Source organism: Cynoglossus semilaevis, chromosome 14 (assembly GCF_000523025.1).
Source record: "Cynoglossus semilaevis isolate Cse_v1.0 chromosome 14, Cse_v1.0, whole genome shotgun sequence".
NCBI classification, from domain to species: domain Eukaryota; kingdom Metazoa; phylum Chordata; class Actinopteri; order Pleuronectiformes; family Cynoglossidae; genus Cynoglossus; species Cynoglossus semilaevis.
This window is the reverse complement of record NC_024320.1, coordinates 3,691,468-3,714,465: the sequence shown is the minus strand read 5'-3', so window position 1 is coordinate 3,714,465 and position 22,998 is coordinate 3,691,468. Positions and strand designations below refer to the sequence as shown.

General features: G+C 40.0%; 4 protein-coding genes across 5 annotated transcripts in view; 3 read left to right on the top strand and 1 right to left on the bottom strand.

Annotated features, from left to right (window-relative positions):
* The window catches only part of LOC103389163 (threonine synthase-like 2), a 649,915-nt gene that overhangs the window by 465,709 nt on the left and 161,208 nt on the right, over positions 1–22,998 (top strand). The gene's annotated exons all lie outside the window — the stretch shown is intronic.
* Positions 7–7,128, bottom strand: nadk2 (NAD kinase 2, mitochondrial). Its single transcript, XM_008324504.3, is given in 12 exon segments — positions 7–261; positions 1,315–1,438; positions 1,578–1,631; positions 1,705–1,760; positions 2,631–2,726; positions 2,847–2,940; positions 3,019–3,158; positions 4,208–4,291; positions 4,823–4,904; positions 5,004–5,092; positions 5,655–5,743; positions 6,276–7,128. Coding segments are annotated over 12 exon segments (1,266 nt in total). The 5' UTR covers positions 6,495–7,128; the 3' UTR covers positions 7–122.
* Positions 9,175–14,873, top strand: LOC103389190 (excitatory amino acid transporter 1-like). 2 transcript variants are annotated; one of them, XM_008324503.3, is made up of 10 exons: positions 9,175–9,298; positions 10,330–10,475; positions 10,558–10,695; positions 10,960–11,164; positions 11,262–11,304; positions 11,997–12,277; positions 12,372–12,605; positions 12,690–12,884; positions 13,398–13,532; positions 14,663–14,873. In XM_008324503.3, exons 2-10 carry the CDS (start codon positions 10,337–10,339, stop codon positions 14,871–14,873), a joined length of 1,581 nt encoding a protein of 526 aa, XP_008322725.1. In that variant the 5' UTR covers positions 9,175–9,298; positions 10,330–10,336. The 2 variants fall into 2 exon arrangements, with proteins under 2 accessions (XP_008322725.1, XP_024918606.1); XM_025062838.1 differs by lacking the exon at positions 9,175–9,298 and having other exon boundaries at positions 10,277–10,475.
* LOC103389188 (sepiapterin reductase) lies at positions 17,422–22,265 on the top strand. Its single transcript, XM_008324501.3, has 3 exons — positions 17,422–17,953; positions 20,467–20,757; positions 20,895–22,265. The coding sequence occupies exons 1-3, from the start codon at positions 17,629–17,631 to the stop codon at positions 21,083–21,085; spliced, it is 807 nt and encodes a 268-aa protein (XP_008322723.1). The 5' UTR covers positions 17,422–17,628; the 3' UTR covers positions 21,086–22,265.

Here is a 22,998-nt window from a genome sequence, read left to right as displayed (position 1 = left end):
AACATCTTTACCTTTTTTCTCGCTCAGGTATTAAACTATTTAACACTTTCTGGAGTTAGAAACTAAAATCTGGCTCTTTCCTTTGAGGAGTGTCGGCTTTGAATCGACTCTCTGGACCGGCCTCAGTTCTCTAGAACCACAGTCCGCAGCTGGTCCTCCTCGCTCATGCTGATGGTGGCGATGGCGCCGTCATTGAACTCGAACGACGTCCCGCCATCGATCACCATGCAGGCGTCCCAACAACGAGAGCGAACGCAGACTCTGAGAAAACAGAAGATGTTTTTGGTTTTTTTTTTTAAAACGAGTTTGAGAATAATAAAGAGAGCAACCCCTTGGGGGCGCCACAGCACTAACGGAAAACTAAAAATAATGTTCTTTTGAAAGAAACTCTTATGCTCCAACTCTAATTAATTTGCTTTGACAAATGTTTAGTCTTTGTCAAGTCTTGAGCTGTGTTAAGCCTTTATTTAATTTTTATTTAATCAGCTTTTTTTTTTATTTATTTAAACCTCATAAATGACACACTTTGAAATGAGAGCAAATGTCACCTGTGTAACCAAACCAAACCTGTTCAAATGACTGGAGCTCATCAACAGTTTTGATCTAGATCCACCTGAGTCATTTGACATTTTCCTACTTTGACTAAAAGAACACTTGAAGGAACTGTATATACAATCCTTGTTTTTGACCAGGTATCAATGACCTTCTCCAGAATCCTAGCGTAAAAAGAAATAACTCCCACATGGAATCACCACCGAAGAACAGTTTAGTCCAGGAATTTTTAAAATTTTAAAAATCTTTGATTGGCGGGCCACAATTGTCCTAAAATTAAACATGGGTATTGCAGGGATAAGGTAAAAGTATAATGATAATATAAATAAATTATATCATTTGGAAAAGTTTGGCGGGCCAGATAAAAAAGCTGAAAGAACACCATCTGGCCCCCAGGCCTTAGTTTGCCTGGTTTAGACTGAAATTAAGAACCGAAGGTAGAAAATTTGTTGTGTTTTTTTCTTAGTCCTGAAACTCTCTGACTTATGATCATATGTGAAACCTCTTTATTTTCAGATATTATATGTTGATATTAGACTCTTGTTACAGTCTACATATCACGACTTCATTTCAACAGTATGGGCCATTTTCAGTGTTTTGCGGACGAAGAAATTAGGCATCCAACAAGTCACGAGTATCACCTGACACCCTAGTCAATTCTACTACTGCACACTTGTTTCACTGGACTATTTGGTTCATTAAAGCACTGATGCAATATGTCTCCATCTCTGTCTGTAGTCCAGTCTGAAGTTTTACACTCACTTGTTGGCGAAGCCTCTCTGTCGACTGTTAGAGAAGACTCTGTTGACTATTGGCTCTCTGACGCTGTACAGGAGGTGCCTGTCGTCTAGAGCAAATACCAGCGACTCGTTGTACTTGTCAGTGACTAAAAAACACACACACATACACACAAGGACATGAGTCACAAATGTGCAAGTAAAAAAGCCAAAAAAAAAAAAAAAAAAAAAAATCAATCAACTCACCAAAAAGCCAAAAAAAAAAACAAAAAAAATCAATCAACTCACCGTTCTCAATAAATTCACGATTCAGCGGAATCTCAAAACATGACAGAGATTTTCCTGAAGGGGGAGAAAAAGTATAACCTGAGTCCAACACAACAAACACACCTGCAACAATCATTAGTCCACATACCGATTTTCAAAACCTCTTCCACAGCTTGTTCTTCAAGTTTGTTGATGTTATACGACCTGTGGAGATGAGAAGAAAATGACAGATGACAGAAGCAGTTCAGCATGTTTGAGCCATTTTCTATTCTGTTTTTTTTTTCTTTCTGATCTACAGTTAATAGATAGAAAAAAAATTCAAAGTTTTTTTTCTATCTATTATGTTTGGCTATTGATTGCTGGGCTAAACTGTTAACTTTTTAACCAACTGTATCTACTAACTGCTGGATTTTTTTTTTTCTTCCTTTTAGCCAATAAACCATTTGCAAATACTAAAAGCAAGAAGTTCAAACTGGCTAAAACAAATAAACTTGTCTTTAACATGTTAGACTATTGCAAATTTTGCTAACAAGTTTGACAAACAAATCTAACCATTAGCTGGTAAAAAAGCTGGAGAATAGCCAAAAAGCCACCATAAAACAAATTAGGAAAATCCATGAAATAAAGTTGTCCAAAAATATAAGTAAGACATAGCTAAAAGATACAAAAAAGTGTGAAATGTGAACACACTATTAAAAAAAAGAAGGTCCAAATGTTTGAAACTGCTGCTTGAAGCTTTAAAGGTTAGTTAAAGGTAATGATAGTCAAAGAATAGTTTTAAGCTAGAAATCGAGCAACAATAGCATTATTTTAGCTAAAACAACAAAAGAAAGTTTGATTACAAAATGTGGGAGAAACAAAATCCTAAAAGAAGATTCCAAAATGTTTCAGAAACTTTGGTTGTTTATGTTTAGCTATAAAACAATTACTTTAAACTTTACTTTGCTAGCTAAAAATCAGCTAGCAAAACACCCTCGTGTTAATCGTAATAGCTAAAGGTTTGAGAACAAAAGTCGATGAAATGCTCCTGGAAGTGATAAAAAATGTTTAAAAAAAACATCCATACATCCATACCAGGCTTTGGATCCCGTTCCAGTGCAGATGCTGAGTCCCGAGCTCTTCTGCTTCTCCCACGGACCGTCGTCCACAGAGATCTCGTAGTAGGAAGCCCTATGAAGCAAGAGGATAACGTAGTGTTTTAACTTCGCCATGTGGTGGACTGTGAGCCCGCTGAGGAGCGCGAGAGGGACAAGCACGGCCACGGTGGATTAACGAAGCAGATTAGGGTACCTGGATGACAGAGACTCCCCGATGAAGATCTCATTTAGGCTTCTGACTGGGAGCAGGCTGGGCTTGGAGGCTCTATCGTGTATCGTTCCTGCTCCTGTGAAGACCGACTGAGTAAGTGGAAACACAAACAGGAACTTTCAGGCAGAAAGTGACAGACGGACAGGTTTAGTACTCTGCCGGACGTCGTTGGTTGTGATGCGGTGAGCTTGGCTGTGCTGCTCCAGACTCAGCTGCTGCTCGTGCAGGTCCACGGGCGTCGGATTGATTCCTGTTCCCTCCAAGTGCACACGGATCCTCTGACGCCAGAGCCACCTGAGAATGTGTAAAAATACAAAATTTATATATACACACGCAGACATAATTAAATATATTTTCAGATAGATACGAATATATAAACACTCTTTTTTTTGAAAATTTTAGAATTTTTTTTTTTTTAGAAATTTTTCTTGATTAATCATGATCCAAAACTAATATCAGCTAACAACAGTTTGGATTGAGAAGTCTGATTATCCCAACACACTGTGCTGAAGTCCAAAGCTTTAAGGTCAACAGCAGATTGAAGACACCGTGTGACTTATTTCCAGACCAACAGGTTCAGACTGGTCTTGACCTCTACGCCAACCACAGTTCAACAGCCAGAATTTACAGGCAGCACTGGGAGCTGTCAGTGACACTCTTTACATTAGTGACACGCTGTGTTCAGACCGCCACTGTCTGGACCTGTTCTTGAAAATGTCCTGGGGGGCTGGACATGAGACAGATGTTCTGAGTTTTTAGAATGTTTGGAGACGTTCATCTGCTGCTTTTGCTCTCTGCTCACACACACACATATATACAGTGCATATGTTGCTCGCTGTAACATGGCTAAGGCTTCAAATTAAAGGTGAGCTTCACTGCTGTGCAACACGTGAAAATTTAATTGTGATTCATACATTTTCACAAGAGTCTTTTTCTAGCAGGGACACAACCACAGCACACAGTAGGAAAATAAAAGTGTGTCTGGGCATGAATCCTCAAAATGTCTTTAAGGTGATATTGTTTTGATAGCGCTAGTTCTAATCACTGAATAAGCTAGCTAAAACAGTTCTGGTTCATGTTTTGGAAAGTGTAAAGTGCTTTTCACCTGTTGCTCCACTTCCACCTGGATGTTTAAAATAACTTGTGCTGCAGCTGTGAACCTGTCTAACTGACACAATTCCCACTGCATTCCTCATCTACAAACTCAGTAACTCAGAACAGTGTCTCAAAGACAACCATCTGAACTTTAGAGCAACACAACGTTTTACATCGAATGGCTTCACCCAGATCTAAGGGCTCCTTAGAAAGACAGAGGTTTTGGACACTAGTCTGTAAATACGCACCTGAACTCACCACGACAGAGCTTCTCCAGTGCCTCGGGGAAGGCTCGAGTGTAGCGTACAGGCAGGCACAGATGACCTTCTGACCTGCAGGCCAAAGAAAAATTGCATGTATTTTATGTTTACATTCGAAATCAGAAACTTTTTGTCCTTTATGATACGATTCAGGAAGCATGGTTTAGGCATTACAGGAATGTTAACACTTTTAGATCAACATCTACTTAAGTCAACAATGTAATAATGTGTTTTTTAGCCTTCTCTCTTAGACAGGCTTTCACCAAAGGAAGCTGGGATTTGTCAGCCGCTTACTTTCGTCTTCACAAACGATTAACAGGACAATCTAGAATTTGACTTATTGACCCACTGTGACTCCGTCAAATTCTGTAAGAGTTTTACTTTTTTTTTTCTTCATATTTACCAGCGGTTTGCGACAACCTGACCAAACAAGGAAGCACAGGACAATAGTTCTAATGTCTCCCTGAGCTGAAACCTATTTTCTCTATTGACTTATGTGTCAGACTGAAGTTTTCCTTACCCTCACTGCTTGTTAAAAGTACAATGTGACACAGTGAAAGTATCTTGAAAATGTGACATTTGTTATGCAAGTCAGTGTTTTACCTCTCAGGGTCAGTGTTCACTCCAACAATGGGTTTGTCTTTACTTAAAACCTTGCTGGCGACCAGAAGCATTGTCCCATCACCTAAACATAAATATAGATATATATATATATATATATACATAAAAAACATAGATATAAAAGCACAAGTATGCACAAGTACGTTTGTGAAAACACACAAACCTCCAGCAGAGATGATGGCGTCTGCCCATCGCACCACTTCTTCATCGTACTCTCCTCTCTTCACCACTTTCACCTCGGTGCCTTAGCTCCTGAAAACACACAAATCATCACAATCATCACCATTTTGGAAAAAAGACGTGGCATACAGCAGCTTGTTGAAGTTAGTTGAATCACAAGTTAGCCCAGTTAGTGCGGCTGTGCAGTGCACGTTACATGTAAAAAAAAAAACACGCAAAGCAACAGCCAACACTCAAAAAAAAAAAAAAAAAGATTTTATCCATGCAAGGCACATGTTTTACTGAAGGAATTCGTACTATTAGAAGAAGAGCAGGGAGTGCTAAACTCTATGTTGTGTTGTGTCACTTCCTAATTTCAGGATGCTCTTTTTTTTCTTTTCACATTTTATCTGTTTTTGCAGCTACTGTTTTGGCTATTACCTTTTTTTTTGCTACTTTGCATAGTGTTTATTTAATATTCTGTTATATAAATAAATATCCATTGCTGGGTTAAGCATTTGTTATATTTTACTTTCACTTTCACATTTGGGTAAACGGTGTGTTTGAAACATTTTAGAAAATATGAAGCAAATTTTGCCAACACATTGCAGGATTTTTGGCTTACTTTTAGCTATTTAATTATGAAACGTCTTACCTCAGGCTCTTCACTATATGCTCCACATTGTTAGTGTGGATGGTGTGTCTCTCCAGGAGTCCACTGTAGCTGGAACCTTTCATGGCAAGCTGCGGAAACAAATGTAGAGCATGTACTGCATGTAACTTTTTCTTATGAGATTACAAAAATCACAGGGGGATTTTTTAAAACATGAACACAGTGATTGACTATGAGGACATAAAAATCAACCTCCATTTAACCTCCATTTTATTTGGGGGGACTGTGACGGGGGAGCTACATTTATTCTGTATGCAAATTAAAAATAAAGCAAATAAAGAAATGCAGTTTTAACAACTGACTTTAATGAGCAGTACTGGTCAGTTTCATTTTAAAACATATTCAAGGGCAGACTGACAGGAGGACACGTTTGAAAGTTGCACAGAGTGCTACTAAATTGGATGCACTGCCTTAATGAAACGGTACGACTGACCACAATGGTACCCCCAGAGAAATAAATCATTGAGAAAACGGGAAAATATGATGCTAATAACCGAAAATGGTAAATAATGTGCTACTGGAAGTTATCATAACAGGTTGTCAACATGAAACTGAAGGTGACATGGAGGTATGTCTTCACGTTCCTTCAACGAAATGTCTTACCAGCTGCTTCAGGTCCTCTTCGGACAGTCCGGCATACCGATACCGCTGCAGCTCGAACTCATACCGAGTGGTCTTCGTCACCACGGCCACTCTCTCTGGGTTGAACCCGGTCGTGGGCTTCGATAAAGCCGCGCTGCATGGTGAACAGTGGAACGAGCGGAACAGCACGGTTACAGCTCGATTACCGAGAAGCAGCTTCAGGGCCGAGCCTCGACTCATTCTCACCGGGGAACACACGACTATACACTTCGCTCAGTGTCCGGGTTCAGGTGCTGGAGAGCGGACACACCGGGTCATGTCACTCCCTTTCGCTGGTGCCCTCGGGGAGGTCAATAACACTAACAATGAGATTTTCTGAGCTGGAGAGAAACAAAGTTCCTCCTCCGAATCTGTAGTCACTCGAAAAATAGTTAAACTGTTTACTAAGTAACGTACACCTTAAATAGTCCACCTACCGACCGTATTTGGTCACGTTTAAAAGCTCGCGATACTTCACCAGCTCAGTTGCTAACGCTAACAGTAGTCAGCAGCTTTCTAACAGAGATGACGCGCACTTAAAACACCTCCGCTAGGGTACTACCCTACAGAGGAGACCGTTACAACAGGCTCCGGTGACGACACGCCGCGTCTGCCCTGCTATGTGGCTTGTAAAAGTGAGCGGCAACAAAAAACAAAACACAAACAATCACAACAGGTCATGTACGACCTGAAAGGCACGTAACTACCGCGTGTGTTAACCGCCTACGTACTGGATTGTCTGCTTTAATCTGATTGGCTGATGTGAATTGGCCTACCAGGGGCGTGGTCTAAAATGTCTGACGTTTGTTTGGGGCTGCTCCTGCGCGCGTCGCGACACGTGACCCCGAGGTGTTCACGGACAGAAGAAAAGAAAAATGGATCAGTATTGCCCTCTACTGGCGATTGCGTAATGTAATTCTAGGAAACGGGCATTTTACTAAATTAATTGTTAATATATTAAATGCGCTATTAAACACATTTTACCCTTGTTCTAAATGTTAATACATTAGAATGTATTTTTTGAACGTATTAATATTTTCTGTGTGGGGCGTCCGTGGTCTGCACGTTGGTAAGAACATTCAGTCGTTTTACACTTTTTTTTACTCTTTACCCTCACGGTACACACACACACACACACACACATGCATATAGCTACTTATAAATATATCGGGCCAATCAAATCACACCGTATAAGTCTTTATCAAAATAGTAGACTGGATCAGCAGGTTGATTAATTTACAGTGCCATAATTCTTTTAATATATTATAACTTTTCATTTTCTTTAATAGATCTACCTGTACTAAACCGACATCACATTAAACAGTTAATAAATAATACCACAGACTGCATAGCGTCCCATACAACAATGTGTGCATCGCTTGTTTAGTCTGGGCTTAAAGTAGGATTTTAATCTGTTCACACCACCGCTCATGTTCAGACAGTCTGAGGAATGAAGTAAAACGGCACCAATGTTCCTTTCCCACAGGGAATGGTGTTTGTAAAAAAGACACCTGACCTGATTTTGAGGGTTTTCTTCACTAATTATATTCCTCACCACGGGGGGATATGTTTCCATACAGTGAGGTCACTTATTACGGAGCTGCTAATTGTGGTGCACGTCCCTCACTCTGTGGAATTACCTCAAACTATGACACGTCTCCAGCGAGATCATGTGTATCATTTAACTTGGTTATTGTCGAGCAGCTTATGTCTTGTCTGTGTACGTGTGTGTTTCTGGGTCTCAACAGTACACACACGGATCCCAGTCCCAGTCAGTATTTACATATAGGACCACGACTGGCCTTAATATAAATTTTCCAGTTCTACATCCGGTAATTATTACTGCATACGGCTCACATACACCACCTTTCATAAACATATACCAAATGTATTGGAAATTAATCTTACCATGGAAATCACCGTAATAGTTTCAAACGAAACTTGGAAAAAAGTGGAGCAGAATTAAGACTTGGCCGCCAGGGGGAGGCAATACTGGTTAAACTGAGCTCTAAACCCTTTTGAATCTTAATGTCAGGGCAACTATAGCTACTTCAACTCAACTTAAACCATCACTATATTCTTTTAGAAAATATTTTAATCTCAATCATTCATGTAAGCTGTTAAGTAATGTGTGAAAATGTGCACAAAATTTTGCCTTGTTGGATAAAATATGCGTATAAAGACATCCATCAAATTGCAATGAAATGACACTCTGGGACCATGGCTTCAACATAGAGTTTCAGTTTGCAATCTGACATTTTCTTCAGTTTCTTGGTTTAGGTCAATATCAGTTGTTTCTGCATAAATTAGTCTTTCTTACCATGCAAATGAATTTAAAAAGGAAATAGGAAAGACGTACTGTATGTGGACACAGTGGATTATCTGCAAATCCAGGACTAAATAGTGGAGGCCTTTCCTTAAACAATCCTCTCTACTTGTTAGGACCTTGGACTTGGACAGTCTACATGTACACTAGTAACTCTGTATATTTGAAATAATGATAACCTTATATTTTGCTATTTTGCTGTAGCACAAACTTCTTGCTTTTATCAAAAATGGTTTCACAGAAGACAGCAGTGAACGCAACATTTAAGATGAAGTATGTCTGTTGTTGAATAAATCATAAACTGTTGAACAACATAGGATTCTAGATTCAAATCCCAAATTCTGGACGTGGTGCTCAGCGATCGTCAAAACTCTCCACTAACTTCCTTACAGATCTGTGTCTCTTTGCCAAAACTGTGTCAGAGAGTCTAACAGGGCTATCTGTGTTATTAGAGGACGTCTCTCACCTCACGTTCTCTCTCAGCCCGACCCACCCACCCACCCTCGCTCTCTGAACGTCTACCCTACTTCTCGTCTTTTCTTACTACATTGAAGGTAGACAGGTGTTCACTTTGGATCCCAGACACAACGCGGGCTCTTCCTCCCCACAACCCCACTCCGCGACTTCACGGGTCTTAAACTTGAGGAGAATTTACTGAAGACCCCTGCAGCCCAAAGAGGTAAGAGATGCTGAACAACATGTGTTTGTTTTCAAAATGTATACAACTTTTCTCATGATAACAAACTGTTTGAAACTTCACTGTGGAATTATCATTGATTTTTTTTTATTGAATTTATTAGGATTTCAACTTCCTGGTTCTGGTCCATGTCAATTTATCTCACAACAATCACAGATTTTCTTGAATATCTGTTTACGTATGATATTTCTCTTGTTCCTTTCTTCGACAGTGTTCATTTTACTGAAACACAAAAAAGTATTCAAATACACCATGCGGTTGCAGAAATACTCGTTTTATTATTATCTCCTCGGGAATCGTCTTATGGGTCTATGGCTAATCTGTCTTCATTTGTGATTAATTCAAACGGTGGAATTACTTGAATGGAAAATTAAACAAAAGAGTGACTCAAAATTGATCTTCACAGAGTTGTTGGATATGGGTCATTACTTCTTTCACTTTACCAGTAGCTTCTAGAACAAGATGAGAGTTTCCTTTTAACAAACGTATATTAAACGTAAAATGTTAATCCGTCTACGGTCCTGAACAATTTTCCACTGGACAGTTTTGTCGGTCAAGTTGTCAGTCGTAGACTTACTCGCTGTCCTGCACTCATTTGTCTGAGTTGTCAGTCGTAGACTTACTCGCTGTTCTGCACTCAGAGGTTTGTCTGAAAACACTAGTCTCTACACAACATGAGGAGACATCTATAGCATCTATAGATGGATGGATGGATGGATGGATGGATGGATGGACAGACGGACGGACAGATAGATGGATGGATGGATAGATAGATAGATGGATGGATAGATAGATAGATAGATAGATCTATCAATCCTAAAAAAAAAATAATAATAATTTGACAAACATAGTTCATATAGAGGCACACAGGAGCTCCACACCTCACAGCCAGGTCCTGATTCTTTAACACGAGGCCATGGGCTGCCCCAAAGAAGTGACATTACAACCAGATGACTTTTATTCGGCTTTACTTTGGAAGGTGTTCAGACATGGACTCATGTTCTGGTTTCCAGCAGCAGGATGCAGCGTTTCAGAGAAAATATTCACATACGCACCATGAAAGCCAAGAGGAAAGTAGAGGAGATCTCCAAGGAGGACGTGCAGGCTTTCCTCAAGAAAAACGCCTTTGTGCTCTTCACTGTCGGGGCCGTGATTGTAGGTGAGCGTCATTCTTGAGGCTACAGAGACAATGTCTCAGTTATCGTTTTGACCAGACCTACTCCAATTGTCTACATCGACAGGAATTATTCTGGGATTTGGTCTTCGTCCCTACAAGATGAGCTACAGGGAAGTGAAGTACTTCTCTTTCCCCGGAGAGCTGCTGATGAGAATGCTGCAGATGCTTGTGCTGCCTCTGCTGATCTCCAGCCTGGTAACAGGTAACGCTAATGACGTCACACGTTTATGTATGATGGCAGCTCTTTTTTTCTGGCGTTGCCATGGTCACGTGAATTTGTCTTCAGGTTTTCCACCACATGATAGGTGGGCAGAGCACACAGTGTCTTATTACCATTACCCAGCTGTGATTAATCCTTAGATTTTATACTGCCAACATGTTAGTAACATTCTATCTAGATATGCTAGGGAACCATATTCATTTGTACTTCAAGTGTCCCCATGAAGTGTCCCCATGCTTCTTCTAGGAATGGCAGCTCTGGACAGCAAGGCCTCAGGAAAGATGGGCATGAGAGCCGTCATATACTACATGAGCACGACCTTCATCGCCGTCTTCATCGGCATCATCATCGTCCTCATCATCCATCCGGGAAAGGGTTCGAAGGAAGAGTTTGGAAAACAGCAGAAAATAGAGCAAGTCAGTCCTGCTGACGCCTTCTTAGATCTGATCAGGTATCCCGTAGAGCAGCGCCGCCCTTCAGGTTTGGTGACATCGTTGTCATTACGGTCATAACTAAATCTTCTCATTACTGTGTTTCTTTCACCTCAGAAACATGTTTCCACCCAACCTGGTCCAAGCCTGCACTCAGCAGGTGAGCATCACGAACAACTTTTACAGTCATTGGCTCTGATGATGGTGTCACAGTTTCATTTATCGCAAAAGCTCACCTACAGCCACAGTATGTATGTAAAGGATTTATTTGATGTAGAAGCAACACAGCAATGTGCTACTTATAGGGCACTTAGTAATATGAAGGGCTACTTGTTTGACACACACTTCCTGAAGTATCTAGTGATAATGGAACACAGAGTAGTAGACACTCTTCCCACTGTCGTAATTGCATCCATCGCAAGTGCAGTTCTTGTTGCCCCAACTTAGGCAACTTAGGTAGTCCATTGGGGCTACCTGGTGCCCCGCGGGCAGTACGTTGGTGACCCCTGTTTTAGACTATCTTAATGTGAGTCTTTGACTTACGATTAAAAATGTCTCGTGGCGAATGGTTGCATGGGAATGTTGACCTCGACTGACTCCAGTTCACCTGTAGACTGTATATAAAAAATGGATGTAGCATTAGTGGTCTCAAAAGATAGGCCAAAAAGTAATTAATTGAATTTTCAGTAGGACTCCACACATTTGAGACTGAAACATTACGAATAGCTCGGTACAAAATGACGACGTTCCTTTGTCATCCCGTGGACAACATCCTCCAGAAGTATCGATAAGTTTAGTCAGACTTTCAGCTGACCTTCAACCTACCACCGGTTTAACTTCCATCCTTTCCAGTTCAAAACCAAATATGGCAAGAGGGCGGTGCACGTGACAGTGACGGTGAACGAAACCCTCTTCAACTCCACCAATGCCACCCAGGAGGTGGTGGAAATCATTCGGGAGGAAGTGATTCCGATAGCGGGTCAGACCAATGCTGTCAACGCCCTGGGGTTGGTGGTCTTCTCCATGTGCTTTGGTCTGATAATTGGCAACATGAAGGAGCAGGGTCAGCTCCTGAGGGATTTCTTCGACAGCCTCAATGAGGCCATCATGCAGTTGGTTGCCATTATCATGTGGTAGGTCTTAGCACCCGTGGAAGTTTGTCAAACAACTGCACCGTCGCTACATCACTCACTGCACGTCTCCTCCTCCTCGTCCTCATCCTCTCAGGTATGCTCCCATTGGTATCCTGTTCCTCATCGCAGGGAAGATTGTGGAGATGGATGACCTGACACAGATGGGTGGTCAACTGGGAATGTACACCATCACGGTCATCATTGGCTTATTGATCCACGGCGTTATCATTCTTCCTACTCTATACTTCGCCATCACTCGACAGAACCCCTTTATATTCATTGGTGGGCTGGTGCAAGCTCTGGTCACAGCACTGGGCACGTCCTCCAGGTAAGTTCTGTCCAACATGGCCGCACGTCAACGCACGATGTGTTCTGACTGCTAAACAATCCAACTATCTGAATTCACTTGCAGCTCAGCCACTCTCCCCGTCACCTTTAAATGTCTGGAGGAGAACAACAAAATTGATAAGAGAATAACACGTTTTGTGCTCCCCGTGGGGGCCACTATCAACATGGACGGAACAGCGCTGTATGAAGCCCTAGCCGCCATCTTTATAGCTCAGGTCAACAATATGGAAATGAACTTCGGACAGATCATAACCATCAGGTAGGAATCATTACAGCTGGAAATCTAAGCCCAGACCGTAACAGAGGTTTGTGCCAGCTAGCCATGCTGACTGTCACCAACTACTGTAGACAAGGGCCAACCCTGTCCAACTTGTTATTGTGGGTGAAATCTGGAGACTCTGTAGTATGTGCTAAGCCTTAGTGATGGTAGAAATGTTAAGCCAAACTTCAAAATGCTAAAAAAACCTAATGTGGCCCTTCGTTTGGAAAGTGGTTCCAGAGAATCTTAAATTCTAAAAACAATCTACCACAAGAAAATCCAAAAAAGAATGGTACGCTAAGAAATGTGAGAGCCGTTTATGGTGCAGTCCAGCTGAATCTCAGATCATGTTTGTTGTATTCCTTCTACTACAGGACAACGCTTAAAGACCAAATGATTTAACCTATGGTTTAACCTGTTGTTTTGACTCGATTTGAATATTTGAGTAATCCTGTCAACGGGAAGGTTCCTGTCATAGTTCTGTTTTGTTCTTTATCGTTATCTCTCATCAAGTATCACAGCAACAGCTGCCAGTATTGGAGCCGCAGGCATCCCCCAGGCCGGTCTGGTCACCATGGTGATCGTACTGACCTCTGTCGGACTCCCGACCGATGATATCACACTCATTATTGCAGTTGACTGGTTCCTGTGAGTAGCTCACACTGTTTATTGGCAAAGATCCTCAGTCACATTAAAGGTCATCAGTGAATATACTGCCAACCAGTGACACACTTCCATCTTCTCCCTGGAGTCTCGCTCCACATCTTCCCTTTTGTATTGAATATTTCTGCAATGAGTTTTAACATAGAAACATAATTAGGTTTCCCAAATTAATCATTTCTTTTAGAATACCCTTCTCTGAAATTACTCAGCTAACTGGGGTAATAAGAAAAAACTTTCTGGATTATGGAAAAATGGGCTGACTCTGAAAGGCCCAGTTTAAGCCACAAAAAAAAAAAAAAAAAGAATTCTGTAACAGCAATGCTCACTTGTATTGATATTATATACGGTCATTTTGTTGTTTCGTTTTATATATTAATTTACATTTTAAAAAAAGCAATTTTTGTTAAGATAAAATTTAAGCTGCAGTTGTTAGATGCTAACTTGAGTTAGGCTAACCTATGGTTGGCTTGTTTTTATCCGGTAATTTCCTCACTTTAGCAATTTTAGCTGTTTCTGTGTTATGTTTTGGTAACTATTCTTATTTTACTTCTAACATGCTATATTTTTTGTATGGCAAACATTCTACGTTATTGGTCGGTTCAATTTCTAGGTTAACCTTTTTATAGTTTTTGATACTTGCTTGTTATGTGTTACATAGGTTATTTTATTATTATCAGCCATTTGGTTTTTTCCACATTTATTTTCTTACCATTTTAGTTGTTTCTGAGTTAGGTTTTACTTTAATTATTTCTTTTATCACTGATTTTCAGTGGTTAATAACCTTTTTGTTTTGTTTGGCTAGCATTTAGCGGTTACTTTTTGCTACTTCTTTGGAAGATGCTAACTACAAGTTGGCTACAAGTACCTACAGTAAATAGTTTGGCTATTATTAGATAGCCTATAGCTATTATTGTTGTTGTTTGTTTGTTTTTTACTAATAGCTCACTGTATTGTAATCAATTCTTAATTTTTTCCAATTTAGCTGTTACTGGATAAGTTTTGTCATGTCCTTTTCAAACATTTTTACAAACTTTAGCCACGAGCTGTTACTGGATAAGTTTTGTCATGTTTTCAAACATTTTTACAAACTTTGACACTTTGCTACTTTCCTGCAGGGACCGCTTACGTACCACCACCAATGTTCTGGGTGATTCCATCGGCGCCGGCATAATTGAGTTTTTGTCTCGACACGAGCTCCGCACCAAAGATGTGGAGATGGGAAACTCAGTGGTGGAGGAGAAGGAGAGGAAGAAGCCCTACAAGCTGATCTCCCAGGATAGTGATTTTGAGAATGATAAACGTGTCCACAGTGAATCACACATGTAGGTCAGAACTGCACATCAAACCTGCAGCCTGCTCTGTTTTTTTTTACTGCCAGGGTGTCATGCTTTTCACATGTCATCCAAAAAACAAACAAACAAACAAAAAAACATCCAGCAGTGTTTATTTTTTACAGCCAGTCTTGATTTAGCCTTAGTCTTTTGACTCAGTTGTAACTCGGTTTTAGTCCCAATTTAATCAATGACATTGTTTTAATTTTACTTTAGGTTTAGTTGACAAAATATCAAAATACTAACTAAACTATGGAGTCTAACTTGAGCTTTTGTAGCATCGTAATCAGAAAGTATTTTATTGAACATCATTATTATTTGTATTATTTATTTAACATATAATATTATTATTATTAAATTATTTTACATATTATACAGTGAAATACTATTCATTACCATATACATAGATCTAAATCGTAGTACAAGAGGCCATGGAATAGTTCACATTGTGACTTTTCAAGGAAAAATAGGTCCACGTAGGGCTTGGCGTTATTATTATTAATTTTTAGTATTTCTTTTTTGTATTACAGTGAGAAAATCCATTTTTAGGAAGTACGGTGTTTTAAATCAAATTCAGTGGAGTTTCGATGCCAGTAGCTGTAAATGTGTAGATGCAGGGGGCCCAAAAACGTTTGGAAAAGACTGTTATGCTATGTCACAAAGAGCAGTTGACAAGAGCAGTCATCCTGTCTTCTCCTTTTTTTTTTTGACTACCTGACACACATACTCTAAGGTTTGGATGTCTCAGTTCACACGTCTTGTCTTCTAGCCAGCAAAACACAGCTCCGATTGGCCCTCGCCCTCATCTGTTCTTCCAGTTTACATGTCAGAACATGTTGGACTTCTTCTTCTTCTCCCAGATTGGTTGACCGATGCATTAGTGCAGATCTGCATCGCCATTTGGCTCTAAAAACATCTTATTTATATGTACACACTCTCACCATGTGAACATTTCTACAGTGTTCCTTTTGTTTATAAATATACAGTGGGTGCATTGTGGCCACCGACGGCGGCTGATTGATAAAGCGGTCATCTGATGTTGTCCTATGGCGAGGGATGAATTACTGAACTTCTTCTGAACTACTTAATTTTGGCGAGGGATGAATTACTGAACTTCTTATGAACTACTTAATTTGAACAGATGTGTTAGAGTTTTTCTTTCCTACAAATAAAGTGAAATAAAACAAACAAACAAAATAAATACCAGTCTGGTCTTTCCCCTAAAAACGTAAAAATGCAAAGACTAACGGGTGGGGATGGAAGAAGAGAAGCACCTTTTTTTCTTATTTCTGTAAATTATTGATGTTTTTCCTGGCTGAAAGATTATGACTGCAGACTAATGGAGAGATTTTGTTAATTAAATTTTGGGCATAATAACAATAAGTCCGTGTTTTCCCCTTTCTTTTCATGCAAAGAAGTATATTAGAAAATATTAATATTTAATGAAATATAATTTGAAAAAACATTATGAACATGAGGTGTTTGCGCATCTTTTTTTCACTTCAAAAATCAAAATCAAAATCAAGCAGGCCGGATTGAACTCCCTAGCCAGACCAATTTTGGCCCACGCTCCGTATGTTTGACACCCCTGACATAGATGAAGATAACATTTGTAATAGTGTGAGGTCCAGGACAGACATTAAGTAATAGATGGCGGTAATACTGACCCACATGATTTTTTTCAACGCCTGACTTAAAAGGTCTGACCACACCCAACACCAAGGGGCGATAGTGTTGTCACAAGGGTTGTGGTGTGGTGTGGTGTGGATGGGGATGGGGAGACCTACGATGTTGTCCTGAGTTCTCTCAAGAAAACTGAACCTCTTCCAGATACCAATGCAGACAGAATCCAGGGGGAACATAGCCATGCACTACTATTTTATCTGCTGGAACTGCCTTCATATCTAAATGTTTATTTAACTATTTAAACTGTTCATATATTGACTATTATATATTAATTATATTAACTATTTATATACTTGTTTATATAACATATGTTCATAATTATAACTATACTTATTTTGCTTATACTGTATTTACATATACATTACATAGGACGCAGTGACATACTTCAGTACACATAATTCTAATTCATTTGAATAACAAAGATTGCAATAACAACACCACACAAGAGAACAATAATTATTACTAACCTACTAGTTTGTCTATCTATCGATCGATCGATCAATCTATCAATCAATCAATCAATCAATCTATCGATCAATCAATCAATCTATCGATCAATCTATCTATCTATCGATCAATTTATCAATCTATCTATCTATCTTAACCCCACAGGTGATTTCAATGCCCAGTATTATTATTACTATTATTATTATTGTCATTATAATAATGAATGGTAATCAAGCATAATATAACTATTAATCACACAAAGTTTTAAAAAAAGTACTAGTAGTAGTAGTAGTAGAAGTAAAAAAATGGAGGTCATGTGAACATTTTTAAAAAGTACTAGTAGTAGTAGTAGTAAAAAAAATGGAGGTCATGTGAACTAGAACTTTTTGTAGGGAGTGGGGGGATGGGGGTAAACAATAATGATAGGAGGCGCTGCAGGGAAAGGAGGAACAAGTGGAGGAGGAGGAGAAACATGTTATGAACGAGAGATGGCAGCAGGGCAACAAGTGGGCGTTTACTGCTGCTAACTGCCGGGAAGAAGAAAAATACGCACACACTCTTACTCTCCCTCACACACTCTCAGGGCTTCGCTCACTCTGCACGCTCTCGTCATCACCATGTCGTCCACCACTGCTCTAACAGACCTGGGCCAGGCTCTGTGCATCGTCACCGGGGCTTCCAGAGGCTTAGGTCGGACCGTGGCCAAACACCTGGCCCGTCTCATAAAGCCTGGATCCGCCATCGTGCTGACGGCTCGCTCCGGTCAGGACCTGCGGTCTCTGCAGACGGAGCTCACCGGCGGTGACGGTGCAGGAGCGGGCCTGGTGGTGGAGTGTGTGGAAGCGGACCTCGGCCACAACGATGCTCCGGGACGGATCGTCAGCGCCGCCAGACGGTGCTTTAAGGCGGACATGGATCATGTTATACTAGTCAACAATGCAGGTAAGAAAAATACACCACGTCCAGGAGAAGTGGACCTATACTGTGATTTATATATGCCTTTAATAAAGGATTAAGCCGTAGTAATGACTGAATTACGCAACACCTCATTCATGTACAGCCTGTCAGGGGCGTAGCAAATGGGTTTCCCATAGCAGATGGATGTTAAAGGGTCGTAAAGTGAATTTAAAAAAAAAAAAAAAAAAATCATTCAAAATTTCTCCCCTAAAATTATGCTGATCTGTCGAAACACGTCACTACAACTCCAGGAGGCGCTGATGAGTCATTATTGTCCCTATTAAATAAGAATAATCATTTTCCTGCTCTATTAATTTGACATATTACATATAGATGTCAAACAACCTGGGTTAATTCTAGTGACTGGTCTAGTTTCACCACTGTTTCCTCAGCATAGCACAGCAAAACAGTAAATAACAGTGACCATATAACGCCCCTTAACATTTTTAACAGCATATTTAGCAGTTAGCAGCACCAATTGTTGACTGATTGTTTTTTCTTTTTTTTAAATTCGTTTGCTCAAAAACTGCCAACTACTCAAAACAAGTTTGGAAGCAACCACCATTTACATACTATGAGTGTGTAAACATGAATGTAACGCACGTCATATTTTGACACGTTTATTTTCTTAAAAGTTATGCAAACATGACGAAATACTCCCAAAAACTAAATACTACAGTTTTGACATTGACAGCTGGTGTCATGCTATAGTATTTTTTTTTTAATTATTATTGAATAACCTGTATAGATACATACATAATTGGGTTGTAATTTGAGCAAAAAGCTGATAAGTTTAAAGAGCTTTTATGACAATATGTTTTATTTAGTCTATTTTATTCTTTATTTTTATTTGCTGGGTCTAAGACTAGATGAACTGTACTTTATTTTACTGTGAAAATGTGGGGCAGATTTGGAGGTTTTATCCTCAACAAGTAATGTTTCGACATAAATCCAGAGCCTAAAGAAGGCCAAGTCAAACCTTGTGGACCAGAGTCACCCCCACTAGCCCTTTTCCAAACTTCAGCCGTCTGTTTGCAGCAGTTTGTAATGGCACGTGAGGTCATCGTCCTCGTCTTCGTTGTGAATGATTTAACTAATGCTGAGTGGAAAATCAATTACCCTTACACTTCTGAGCCAAAAATAACACACAATGCATTTGCATGTGACTTCACACTCACACACGCATGTTTAAGTAATTTATTATACAAGACTTGACTTTGTCGTACTTAGTCATTACTGTGCATCTTGGGGGAGGGTTAGAACACATCAAGATTTGCTTTAGAAACTGGGGGGGGGGTTAGAACACATCAAGATTTGCTTGTCTGTCCTTATCAGTATTAATCAGTCCATTGATTAGTCTACAGTCCCATGCAATCCACTTCACAATTGGTCGAGTTAAAGTGGGGCAAAGTCGATGTCTTCACAAAGTTGAATGTTTCACAGCCGACTGCTTTGTGTGTTTATAAGTCAGAAATCCATTTCTATTTATATGTTCTTCCAGTTTGGGAAAAAGGAGAAATACACATCGGTAGGTGTTGTTTGCTTTGATTTCAAAATGGTTCATATTTGAGGGTTGAAAAATTGATTTCCCCCCCAGGCTGAACATAGGACACCCTGCTACATAAATGGTTTCCTAAAGAAGTCCTTGTCTTAAACAAACATCTGCTGTCTTTTTAAGCATGTTAGCAGATTAGATCAGGTTAAATCAAAAACTGCCATGTTTGAAACTCCTGAAATATGGTACAGATGCTCACAGGTGCTTTTGTTTCAAAGGACCTTTCACCTCAACCTGCTATCAAACTCACAAATGGGCTCTGGTCTCTTTAGACCTCATCTCCATACGAGTATTCTTGCAGATAACTACGCATCAACCATGTCAAATTCAGTACCTTTACACTCCCTCACAGATGGAATAATCTCCAGCCCTATGGACCCTGTAGTGGGTATCTATCCCTATTTTGACCCTCATCTCAGAGCCCTCCCTGAAGATGCCAGGTCTTTCCTAATATTACTGGAATATGATGGTAATCACTCACGAGATCCCACTTCTGACAACAAATTGTTGTGGAGATTTCTTGACATGTCTGTTAAAAGCCAAAGGAACTAGACTTGGACAAAGTGTTCCAAGTACCAAGTGTTCAATCTCTCTCCAGACATGAGCTTCTCTGACCAGGAAGTCTCAACCAATCTTATACTGTCCCATGTCTTTAATATCTGGCCTCAGGGTAAACATTGGGGTACAGTAAAACAGTAAATTTGGTGGTCATCGTCAAACAAGGGTTAATAAACTACTGAGTTGAGAACATTTTACAATGTAAATGTTCAAACCCGTACAGAATGTTCCCAGGATCAGGACTTCTCAATGAATAGACACAGTTAAACACAAACACTCCTCCAACAAGTAAATAATCTCCAGGCATGTAACATTTCCACCACATGTGCTTTACAATTGGACTAGAATATAGGACAATTCTGATTCCCTCCCTCTATCCTTACAGGCTCTGTAGGTGATGTGTCTCACTTCTTTCGGAACTTCACCAACATGGCTGAAGTAAACTCTTACTTGTCCTTCAATGTCAGCTCCTGTTTGTGCCTCACTGCTGGCGTCCTGGACGCTTTCCCTCAGCGAGATGGTCTCCGTCGCACTGTTGTCAACATATCGTCAATATGTGCCCTGCAGCCGTATCCCTCCTGGTCGCTGTACTGCACGGGCAAGGCTGCTAGAAATATGATGTTTAAGGTGCTGGCAAAGGAAGAGCCGGACATCCGAGTTCTTAACTATGGACCAGGTAAACACTAGAACGGAGTCATGTTTCCGAGTTCTTAACTATGGACCAGGTAAGCACTAGAACGGAGTCATGTTTAGTCCTGAAAAGCAAAAAAAAAAAAAAAAGGAAACTAATCTCATACAAGTTTGTTTTTTCAGGACCGCTGGACACCGACATGCTTGCATATGCTAAAAGTCACACAGCTGATGAGAACCTGAGGATGTCCTTCAATGACATGTGTGATAAGGGTCAAGTACTGAGCTGTGACCAGTCCTGCTCCGTCCTCATGAAGCTGCTGCTGGGCGACAGCTACGAATCTGGAGCTCACGTTGATGTTTACGATGTCTAAGGGCGCACTCAACCTAGGGCCAGTTGCTACGTGCCGCGCTAAAGTGCCAATTGCCCCCCTCCCTTGACCCCTGACCCCCTTTGGCCCAGACTTACATTACCCCATAGGCGAGCGAGCTAAAGCCCGGTTACCTCCGACACGTGTGTCAATGACTGTTGTTCACAGAGCGATCGAGAGCAAATTGACAACAACTGCCGCTGCTTTGTGAACGATCTTTAATGTAGTCGGCCCTCTGATCATCGTGATGCTTTGTGAACTATCAGCCCTAACCAATGTCTTGATGTATTGACTGCGTGAGTCGGCGATTGGCAGATTTTTCGGAGGTAGCACGAGATGTACTTAGCAACATTTGCACTCACACTAGTGCTGGGATCCATGCTTTAGGGGGCAATTGTGCTTGGGTGCGGTACAACGGCCGTAGCGTGAGCGCACCATAAACCACACCGGTGTGGCATTGATCTAGTTGTGCCTTAATATTAGTTGAACACGTTGATTGTGGCCATTAACCCTACGGTATTAATGTATGCACAAATATGTGTTAGTGTGTATGTATATATATATGTATATATATAAATTTACAGTGGAAACCCTGAGATACTAGCTACCTAAAATCTTTCCAAGTCTATTAATGTGCAACTATTGCAAACTTTTCCTTGTGATACGAGGAAATATCCAGTTACGAGTGCTCTGGCGTCCATTCAGTCGTACGGCATGGGGGCATAGTTACATAAAATGGTCTTCTTAATTATTATTATTTTATATGATCAATACATTGTTTATATATACGTTGTTGATGATTGGGGGAGGGTTGATTTAATTAATTAATAGTATATTTCTGGGGTGATGCAACGAATTAATTGGTTTTGTTATTTTGTGGAACGGGTTAGACTCCTATCTAGGAGTTCCACTCTGTAGTGATTGATTGATATCTATTTCTATAAAGGACAAATGATGCACCAAACTTGATATAGATTCATAAAACGTGTTATATTTAAGAGGCCTAAAAAACCTGTTTTCCATTGCTGCTCTTTTGAAAGGACCAACATAATGACTGCACCTGTTGATAATGCTGTCATGTTACATATTAAACGATACTGTGTAGCAAAAAGCTAGAAGTTAAAGACGAAGAGTTTGTCTTTTTGTGTTAATAAAATAAAATCTACCACGGTTTTCTTCACAAGTCAAATGTGTCTATATACACAATAACATGGCAAGTCAAATGTGTCTATATACACAATATATATGCTATCTATCCATGCTATCTGTTGGTTAATTTGAATCGATCATAAAGCTAACGATTAGTTATCACACAATAGGTTTTATTTATTTTTCCCCTAACTTTTACTTCTCTTTTAGTTTAGTTGGCATACAGTACAGATGACCGACTTTGGGTTAAATGGGGTTTTTAACTGACTTTGTATATTTTGGGCTACTTTTGGCTAATCATTAGCCACTAACTTTTGCATCTTTTGCAACGTTTGCGTGGCTTGTCTTCCTCTTAATGAATTGTTTTCACGTATTAGCAGTATTTGGCCATAACATACACATAAAAGGATTTGAGAATAAAAAGATTTGTCCAATACACCATGTCAACAATAATAATGATGACTATTAGTATTATTATGATTATTTTTATAATTAGCCAATAATAGCTATTAATAATACTGTATTTTTATAATTAGCCAATAATAGCTAATAATAATACTTATTATTATTGTTGTTATTATTAATGGGTCAGTAGTCATTTTGTTCACACCCGGCCCTGCTGCCATCTAGTGAACAAAACCAAACAAATGCAGCTTCACAATGTGAGTGACTGAAACCTGCTCAGGCCAACAGACTCAACAGACAGTCACAGCTGCTCCAGACCAAAATATCCCAGGAGGAACTGACCCAAAGAAGGGTCTGACCAC